At 44.6% G+C, this 10410-nt stretch overlaps 1 protein-coding gene across 2 annotated transcripts in view; it reads right to left on the bottom strand.

Moving 5' to 3' along the window:
* LY86 (lymphocyte antigen 86) overlaps positions 1-10410 on the bottom strand; it is a 35880-nt gene that overhangs the window by 804 nt on the left and 24666 nt on the right. Inside the window, exons 4-5 of one of the 2 annotated variants that reach the window (XM_009279169.2) lie at positions 7463-7515; positions 3761-4508 (exon numbers count right to left, since the gene is read on the bottom strand). In XM_009279169.2, the coding sequence (XP_009277444.1) occupies positions 4413-4508; positions 7463-7515 (149 nt within the window). In that variant the 3' untranslated portion in view covers positions 3761-4412. Of the gene's footprint in view, positions 1-3760; positions 4509-7462; positions 7516-10410 lie in introns of those variants that run through there. The other variant, XM_009279170.2, reaches the window with a different exon arrangement.

Raw genomic sequence — 10410 nt, forward strand, 5'->3', positions numbered from 1 at the left:
TTTTCTTTTTTTTTTTCCCCCCCCCCCCCCCCCCCCCATTTTTGTCCCTTCTGTATTTTTTTTCTTTTTTTTTGTACTCTGTTGGGAACATTGTTGTAGACACCAGTGTGCTTGAGTTCAGGTCCAGTTTAAGGCCACCTCCTAATGTGTTTACACTAGAGAGGCCTGAGAGACAAGTGGGAAGCTGGGCTTGAATATACCTGCTAATACTGTAGCTCTCCTCGCTGGGTCAGGGCAGTGCTGAAGAACCACAGAGTGTCCCTACCTCGAAGGAGAGGCCAGGCTGAGCAGCATGGGAAGAGAGCAGACAGTGGAGAGTTAACCCTGTGGGTGTTAGTCTGCAGAGGATTACTTCTTAATAAGAATTGTATAAACAAAGTATTGTTAAATGGCTCTGCATTATCTAGCCGAGCTAGGCCAGAGTACTTGTTTTTGGGGCCCTCCCTGGAGGTGTGGATATTGAGGGTAAACTGGAGCAATCTTGAAGGCTGGCACAGCAATCCAAGCAAGACTTTCCCCTTGCTGTCCCAGGGGACCATATATGACTTTCTGTCCTCATATCTGCCACAGCCAGCTCTCTTGCACTGTGTGAGGAAGGTACTGCATCCATCATGTGAAGTCCAGGAAGACTTTCCTGTTCTAGGCTGGTTGAACACCGTGGCATGTGCCACATTAGTCTGAGAGCTGTCCTCCAGGGGAGCCCCATCCTATGGCTGCACAGAAAGGAGGGTCTCTGGGGTGTACAGCCACGTAACGAGGCTGGGTGGGCGAGAGTTAGATTTGTGGGTGGACCTTCATGCTGATCTAGGGATGTGCTGGTGTAAAGGAGTGGTGGGAGCTCTGTTCACATCTGGCAATCTTGGACTTTGCCTGCTGAGATACAGAAGTCTGACTGGGCTGTGTATGACTTGGTAGAAACACTGTAGCAACTGTTTTATTTCAGCTTTAACTGATTATTGGGTGTATTTGTAGCACACTGATCATTGTGTTTGCCTGAGCCCTGTGGGAACTCCTAGGGACCAGACTCCCATCCCATCTGTCACACTGAGGCATTTGTTAGTCCTGGGAAGGTTAGTTCAGAATAATCCACAAAAGAGACTGGGGTCTATATTCTAGGCAGATCCTTCATCATAGTCCATTGCATGAGAGCTGAGTGTAAAGATGGCTTCATGCTTTACCTTCTCAGTGTCCTCTGAGACAAAAACTTTATTTTCATTGGAATAACACCCCTTTAGATGTCCTGTTTCCCTCACTCCCCTTTCTCATGCTGCAGAGCGCTATCAAAGGAATAAAATGGAGCCACTCTGGGATTATTTTAGGGCTATACTGAAGAGCGTAGAAGATGGTGTATGAGAAATTTAAACAGTGGATCTTTATGGAAAGAGCATCTTTCAACATAACAGAAGTAACAGCATAAAGACACTTCCAATTCAGCCAATTTTGCCAGCAAGGGCTGAGAGCCTAGAATCTGGCCGTGGGGCTCACTTGTGCCTCATCCCTCTGACTTCAAGGAGAGCTGGCTGGAAATGTGCAGATCTTTGTTTTGGCAAAACCCAACTGTCTCCTTGCTCAGGCTGCAGCTCCCTAGAGGCTATTGCTCTTGCCCTTGCACAGCTGAGCTATGTTCAGAGCCTGGATGTTGCTACAGTGCCCTTACTAAGCTTTTTGAGGCTATTTCAGAAAGACACCTGCAGTAGCTACCAAATGTATTTGAATTCTGGTGTTTTAGTGTGAATATACCACAGACCTTCTGGGACAGCAAGGGATTCGTTAGCTGTGCTGGGATCAGTGAAGACGAGCCCTGTTTTTGTTGTTTGACCGTGCACAACAGCATCTGATTAGAAACAGGAATTCACAGAAGAAACAGAGGCATTTCTTAGGCTGAAGGGGCAGAGCCCTTTTTAACTTAGGGAGCAGCTGAGGTCTTGAGCTGCTAAGCTCTGAATCATTTTTAGACAAGGAAGCTCCATGGCTCTGTGGTATGGCAAACACATCTTTCTCCTGCTGTGGAGAAAGCTCCAGTTTAAGCCTTGGAGTGTCAATTTAAGGTTTAGTCTTGGTTCTTGAGCTTAATTCCAAGAGAAAAAGGGCAAGCAATTTTTGTAATAGGAAGCCAAATGTTGGTCAGCTGGTGCTGGGAGTGAGGGTCTGCAATGTCTGTGTGTGAGCTGGGCAGTGAAGGGTCAGTGATGGAAGATCTCAAGGGCCAGATGTCTGATGTTTTAGAGATTAAATTCCTGCTTTTCGGGCAGCTGAGACCTCCTGCAGCAGCTTCTGCTACAGATGCTCTAGGGCAGCCCCTGCACCATGAGGAGGCAAAGGCTGGCTCGTTTGCTGTGGTGGGCCTGGGGGACCCTCCAGGTGTGTCCCAGGGTGTAAGGAGCCTGGCAAATTTAGCTAAGAGGATCTTGGCTATTATGGGATTGATTTCAAGTAGAAGTGCTTAAACTAGCACTGGGTTTGTTTTTCATCTGATAACAGACCAAGAAGCTTGGTGGAAGGAATTTGGGTTTTAGTCATGCTTTTGTTGTGTGGTTGTGGTGGAACAGAGCTGAGCAAGTGGACTCTTGTGCAAATGCTGCTGCTAAATGCATTTTTGTTAGCTTCTCCTCAAGGTCTGGCTCTTCTGATATCTTATGGGAATCACGAGGAGAGAGGTGAATCTAAAGAGCTACTGACGTGAGGAGAAAAAACTGAGCTTGTGTCTGTATTGTGATACTCTTATTAGCTATGAAGACCTAAAACACAGCAATGGTTGTGACTTGGATGAGCTGCTTCCAAAACAGCATCAGCACTTTAGAGTTGAACCCTGACCTGGGGAGTGGTGGCCAAAGCTGTAACGAACTCCCCTGGCCTTCTTTTCTTTTTTTTTTTTCCAAATCAGGGTGTAATAAAATGGGCTGAAATCACAGTGTGTTAAACGTGCTCTATCCCATTTTGTGGAGCTTGCTTGTTCATGTTCAACAGTGGTAAGCCTCCCAAATGCAAATCAGGCCTCAAAGACTTGCTCACCTTTGCTGGGATGGCAGGTGAGAATTTTGCTGCATGGGAGGGAAGCAAGGGACTATCCCTTGCTGCTAGCTGTTGGCTGCTCTGTGGCTTTGGTCATCTGTGCAGCAGGGATGTTCTTGCTGCTCAGGAATTTGTTTGAGCCACAGCATGTGAATGTGTAGGATGGAGGCTGTGTGTCAGAGCTCCTGTGTGGCCAGCTGTGAGCCACAGCTGCCCTAGCAATACATGCTGAACCTCTCCAAGATGAGGCATGCAGCCCAATGTTCGCTACCATCCTTGGTAAGCCTGTGCTCAGCTCCAGGACCCTCCTGTGGCTCTGATTCCTGCCTATACCTTTCCAAATTGGAACTCAATCCTACTCTTGATCCTTCCCCTACACTTCCAGTCCCCCAGACAGGTCTCCACACTCTCCAATCCAAGATCCTAACCCCACGTGCTGCCCTATGCTTGGTTATCTACCTACCCATCAGCTATGCTAGCTGCAAAGGCTCCTGGAATGAGAGGGTTTGGGGATGTGCTGCACCTGGGAATGTAATTTGTGTTTATTTCTGGGGCTTCATGCTCAAAGCAAGGAACAGTTTGTCTGCTGCCAACATAAAATATGTGTCAACATGACTGATATTTCATATTAAAAAAAAGTGCTCATTTAACTTGTTTCCCTCAATCTTTTTTCCCCTCCCTTTTTTCCCCACTTTAAGCTTTGGAAAGATCCTAGAATCATGAGGGGAAAATGAGGAAAAAAAATTATTCTTTCATTATGAATTTATTGAGAAGCAAGAAGAGCACATAGCTTAGATACAGAATGATTCACATATCACTTAAAAAACATTAAAGAACAAAAAATTCCAGGTAGACTCCAGAAGACTTGAGTGATATGAATCCAGTGACAGGGCATGGATCACTGGGAAAAAGGCATGTTCATCCTATTTGGTCTTTGTTCTGTGGTTATAACAAAATCTATACTAGTGGAGGCTCCAGATAGGCCCCAGGGAAGATTGGAAATGTTGAGTGCTCTAACTGCATAATATATGATACATATGAAAGTCATCCTTAGCCTGTGTTAGAAATGGATACCTCCATAACTTACTGCGAAAAAATGTTTAGGCTCTCACCTGTTCTGCCTCATGCTATTTTCATCCTAACATAAAAATGTTGGTATCAGATACTTTCTACTTCCAGCTGTGTATATTAGAAGCAAAAAGTGGGCTACAGTGTGCATTTGGAGATAAAATTACCACTAGAGGGTCTAGTGACTTCTTGAAAATAGTGAATTATAAAGAGGAATAGCATCACAACCACCATGTGGGGATTACTTCCTTCAGAATCATTGTAGCATGCAAGCAGCTCGCTTGGCTTGAATAGCTTTGGTAGTCTGTAGCTTTCATGAAATTGGTTTGTTGCTAATAATAGTCTAAATAATTTTTCACAGTAAAATCAGCACAAGCGATAGTGCTGTGATCTTCATTAGTCAGCTTTGCTGAAATAGTGTAATCTCCCTGTAAGAGACAAACACAAAGCAAGAGATTAGCCCATCAGTAGTATACAACTGCTTCTGTTTCTATGAGGGAGTCCTCTTCCTAGAAACAGAATAACACTTTCCCACCAAGTTCCTCCAAAACCTTTCCTGTCCAAATGCAATTCAGATCTGGTAAAGGACTTGCCTATATCTTCTGCCAAAATACTCTCATCAGGGATATCGATGCTGACAGCACAAGTTCAAAATTAAAACCGTGCAAGGGGAACAAAATGTTTTGATGCATAAAAATTCCTTTCAAATCTGTATAACTTCTTATGAGCAAGCACAGTATGGCCTGTGCTGTTTAGTAACTGGAAGGGGAAGAGGTGGTCAGTTGTCTGGCATTTCTCTTTCTTAGATCTTGTGGTTCAGTGTGTACGCACTTATTGACATGAATTTTTATAAAGGAGAGCACCTTGGGGGATGTATGTGTATAGATGACTCAAGCTGTGATGAATTCCTATGTAATAAAGCAAGAGGTAGTTTAATTTCAAATTGTGTAGTTAAAACTACTAATAATTCAGGTTTTGGGGAGAACTTGTATCATTGCAGTGCAAAAGATCTCAACCTTAAAGAAGCCATGGCTTTTTTTGTATTGGTCAAAACTGCTCTCTCCAGACACTTGGTGAAGGAGAAGCACTGGGCAGGGGAGGTGACAAGGCTCACTTAACAGATTTGGAGGAAGAGGTGAACTAGATTTCATTCACTCTAGATTGCTGGCACTGCAGTATTTCTTTCTATCTTTTCTGGAGTATAGAGGGGAGCAAAGCCTGGGGTGGGAGAGCTTGGCAGCAGTAGGCTCCTGGCCTTGAACGATAGAAAGCTCTTGCCCTGCTCAGAACTTTTCTGGTTGTGGAGTAGAAGGAGGCACAGCTAGAATGAGTCAGGCTTCTTGGCATTTGCCTTTTACCATGGGATTTCTAAAACAATAACTGGCCTGTGACCTCACAGAGAGGTTCAAGCTAAGTGTAACTTCCAAATTTAGAGAAAAGCCCAATGGCAACATGCTCATGAGAATACAGCCTTGTTGTAATTGCTGTGCAGACTGCACAAACATCATTCAGGCTGCTCAGATGAGGCTGTTCTTTGTAATGAGAAGACGATTGCTGCATAGAATAACTCCTTATTGCGGGCATGGAAGGATGGCATTATTTGCCTGATTGATTAATTAACAAAAAAGGCTTCCTATTCTCTTTTTCACAAGCATGTTAATTCTCCAAAAGCTTAGTTTTATTCATGGAACAGAGTTTATAATAACTCATTTCCATTGCTTGTTGGTGATTAGGTTTTTTCCTCCTCCAGAATAATTTTTTGCTCATGGATGAAAACTGTTATTAAAAGAGGATTGTGAGCAGTCTTAGAATTTCTGTCTCCAAATTCAGCTAACTTGCCCAGAACTGGAGTTTTAATGGTCCATGTGGATGTTTCTAGGGCTTCATCTTGATCTAAAGACCTACTATTCAGTTTGTTTAGAGCCTTTACTACAGAAGTGTCCTCAGTGTGTTAGTAAAGCTGCTCCTGGAGCAGGATGCTGACTGATATAAGCTTGGGCACTCCAGTGTGAGCGAACAAAAGGCAATGCTCAACACAGCATCTCTAGGCATAGCCTTTAGGGAAGCAGGCTGGTAAGGGTGGGATAACAGCCTACATAAGGGGGCCCAGCTCCCTGTGTGAAAGCCTTGGAAAATGAAGGTTGTGGTTGCTGCTATCACCAAGGGAAGACTGAGGCATATGAGATGGTAGCTGTTATGGAGGCTCGATCCTCCCAAAAGCCAGCTATCCTTGTTACCACCCCTGCAGGTCTTGGCAAGCCCGACTCTTTGGGACTCATGTCCTTGTTCTGATCCTGTTTTCTCTTCCTGCACCTGAACCAATCCAGTGCTGAGCAGGCACCAGACCTCGTCTTTGAGGCTGTGACATAGGTTATATGTCTGCTGCTGAAGAACTGAGAGCTCATGCTGTGCTTCTCTGTATGAGTAAATCTAAGGAGTGTTTGACTGACCACCTGAACTGTGTGCTTTCACAGTGGTGACCGTGATCCCTTCTTCACCACATTCTCAACCAGATGCCTTGATGATCCAGATCTTGCCTTCTCGCCTTCAATCCAGTCTCTTCATGTATGTGGCTAAAAATCCTTTGTTATTTGCTAGTCAAATATACATTCATGTTGTGCCCGGTTAAGAGATACTGTGGTGTGTTCAGCATTTGAGACCTATCTTGCTTTGCAATGTGATTTGGTTGACCTTTAAGAAGGAGACTTAGCTGAGTGTGGCGAAGGCTGCTTCTAAAGAGCATCTGTAATGGATGATCAGGAAATTCAGAGCAGTGCCTAGAGTACTGCCTGTTTTCTCACCTTTCTAAGAAATTATTTTCTTATTTTAAGGCTCCATAAGTCCAGAGAAAGTGTTCTTGGCCCATAACTTGTGCTTTCAGTTGCAACTTAGAAGACCTCTGTCTCTGTATCTAACACCATGTATGTACAGTGGAATGCATACAATTGCAATAGTTAACTAAATTGCCTTTGTAGCCAGTGAGGATGAATGAGCTTCTGCAAATTGTTCAGCTTACTAAGGAGTGAGCTGAATTGCAGCCTTGGTCTCTTAGGAGTCCCTTGGAGCTGCTTCTTTTGTTGCCAATTTAAGAGTAATAGAGGGGGAGCCAACTAAAGAACTTTATGGCTGCATGACTTAGTGCTGGTAGAGGGGATCTGCTATCCTAAGAAAACCTGTCTGTCTCTGGATAATGGTGATTCTCTAATGTCTTAAGCAAAGACACTTAATTTCATATTGAAAAGGATTAGTCATGTAAACACTATCAGATCCGGTGTGCCAGCTGGGGGAGCTTGGAGTACGCTGATGTGATTGCTGGTAGTCTTCTGACCATACCTCATCTAGAAAGCCCTTCTGCTTGGGAGCACAGCTGCGACCAACTTACCTGTGGGATTTCTTTGATTCCCAGTGTGACTGGTCCCTCATAGTAGAGGTGTTCTGAAAAGCAAAAATGGTGATGGGCGGTTAGACATGCAGCACGTGAAGGAAACAAGCAGCTGATTGTAGATGCTTTTTTGTAATATGCTTCAAAGTGCTCCAGTGACAAGTGTTATGGAACTGCAAAGTGGTCTATACAGTCTTGCAGCAGCCCTCCTGAGAAATGTCAGGATGTGTACTGCTCTATGGGGAAGGCAGGGCAGAGCCTGGGCTCAAGGAGGACCTGCAGTCCCTGTCAGAGTGGAGGAGGGGGTGTGGCTTTTCACAACTGGGTGGGTGTTCCTATGTCAGCATGCATCCTACAAACGGGGAAATGAAAGAGGAGGGGGATTGCTAAGACGCAAGTCCTTTAGCATGATCTGTTAAACACCTGCAGCTGCAATAGTTGAACTATACTGTTTTGGTAACTTTGAGAAAAACCAATCTGAGCTGAGTGTTTCCGTAGGTGCAGACTTCTGACTGCTTGCTGAACATGACCTTAATAAGAATGTCTGTCGTATTGCTGAGGGAGCGTTCACCAAGAAGTTTTTCACTATGAGGGTGGTGAGACACTGGAACAGGTTGCCTGGAGAAGTTGTGGATGCCCCATCCCTGGAAGTGTTCAAGGCCAGGTTGGATGGGTCTTTGAGCAACCTGGTCTAGTGGAAGGTGTCTCTGACCGTGGCAGGGGGGGGTGGAACTAGAAGATCTTTAAGGTCCCTTCCAACCCCAACCATTCTATGATTCTGTGAAGTTACATGATGTGCTAAAGCCACTGCAAGTTGTGTTGGTGACTGGAATAGAGCCCAGGATTTCCACCTTCCAATCCTCATCACCCTAATCGTGAGGCACGCTTGCTCTTTGCTGTTGAAGGAAGGGCAACTTTGGCACTAATGGACAGAATTAGCAAGCTGTTCTGCAGTTCCTCCTACTTTTTCATAGCTTACTGGGCAAAACTATGCAGACTTGACTGAAAATAAAATTTGTACATATTTCAGTATTTCAGAATTTCTTGTGCAACTTGCCCTCCGCAAGTTGTGGAAAAGTCTAAGAACTGTTTAAGGATTCTCTTTTGAAGGTGTCATGAAATATTCTTTACTTTGACAGTGACAGAGGAGTAAGTGTTTCATCATATTTATGTGAGTATGTGCTGGCATCTTGATGCTTGTCACTTCTAGAGAGTTGTTTTAGTCCAGTCTCACTGTGCTGGTTTAAACTGTTTCTTGTGAAAGGTTGGACAAAAGGCTTGTCGTATGTTTATGTAGTATGGTCCATCCCACCGCCAGTCAGCTATCTGACTTGGAAAGAGTTCACAGAAGTTCTTCCCCACACATGCTATGAAATGTTTGTCAATGCCTTGTAACAAACTTATATGAAAGAATCATGACTATAAGATAACCTAGAAAAGAGTAGGAGAAACCTGAGACATCACCAATGTTCTACACCTTTGCATTAATGCGAAGTTTGTTAAACATAATGCCCTGATGATCCTGGGAGGTGGAGAAGATGCAGAACTTCTCAGTGTTGCCCTAAAAAAACCTAATACCAAAACAGAGAATAGAATAAGTATGTTTTGGCTTGTCACTCTCAAACTGATCAACTATGCTGCAGCACTCATACTGTACCCATTCCCCTCTGCATCCCTAGCTACTTTACCTGGACACCAAGAAGTCTCTTCCTTTTCAAAGAGCAGTCACCATCGCTGCTTGCTTCTGTGCACGAAGCAAGAGCCCTGGAGTCTGACACATCTCCGCTGCAGAGAGTGGTGACTCAAGAATTTTAAAAATACTGTACAGCCCACTTCTCAGTTCACAACTTTACTAGAGACTAAATGGGAGTTAAAGGCACTGCAAACTGCATAACTTGGGTGATGAGTGACTCCCTTGGGACTTGAGCTGTATGTGTGTTGATGTGTGCTAAGCTGTATTGTGAGCTGCCTGCTCAGGGTGGTGTGGACCATGCAATGGCGTGGCTTGTGGTTTGTGTGTCCTTTCATTCAGTAGAGAGCCTTATTTGACCATCTGTCCTTCAGTCAACTCTGAGCCTAGCAAATCTTGGATAGCAGCAGAGGAGAGTGGAGAGGAAACTGGGATGTGAACAATCACCCTTCCCCAAAGTCCTTCTCCACAGGGACATGGAAACTCCTCTTGGATAGCGTGGCTCATTAGGATCTCACGTAGGCTGTCAGAAAGCCATCCAGAATCTAAACATACAGATGAAGCATTCAAGCTCTGCAAAGCCTATATTTTAAAATGAAGTAGGAGTCATCAGGCCATAAATTTGCTTCTAAAATGATGGCAATGCTAATCTCTCCTTCAGTGTAGGTAGAAGCTATTCCCCCCCCCCCTTTTGCTCTGACAAAGTAATGGCTACATCAGAGCTAGATGAATGCAGTCTTAGGGCTCTGCTTCAGCCCTCTCTGAGCAGTTTTCCATGATTGCTCTCATTTGTGGTAGCTATGCCTTCGCTCAGTAATCAATGGAGTCATTCTCATGGGCTGTACTATCTTTTAGGGAGCCTCAAACTGCTGTGTGTCCAATTTGAGGTTGATGTTTAATGCTTTGTGCTTCAGTGTTGCCCTTATTTACCTCTTTCTAACCAGGGGTCTTGCAGTGGTTCACAGCTATTAATCATATGGAGCTACTGGAGAGAGTACAGTGAAGGGCCACTTGAGATGATCAAGGAACATCTCTCCAATGAGGAGAGGCTGAGAGAGCTGTAACTGTTCAGCCTAGAGAACAGAAAGATTAGGGGAGAGCACATAGAATCATAGAATCATTGAGGTTGGAAAAGACCTCTAAGATCATCGAGTCCAACCGTCAACCCAACACCACCATGCCCACTAAACCATGTCCCTAAGCACCTCATCTACCTGTCTTTTAAATACCTCCAGGGATGGGGACTCCACCACTTCCC

Source organism: Aptenodytes forsteri, unplaced genomic scaffold (genome assembly GCF_000699145.1).
Source record: "Aptenodytes forsteri isolate BGI_AS27 unplaced genomic scaffold, ASM69914v1 Scaffold81, whole genome shotgun sequence".
Classification (NCBI taxonomy): Eukaryota; Metazoa; Chordata; class Aves; order Sphenisciformes; family Spheniscidae; genus Aptenodytes; species Aptenodytes forsteri.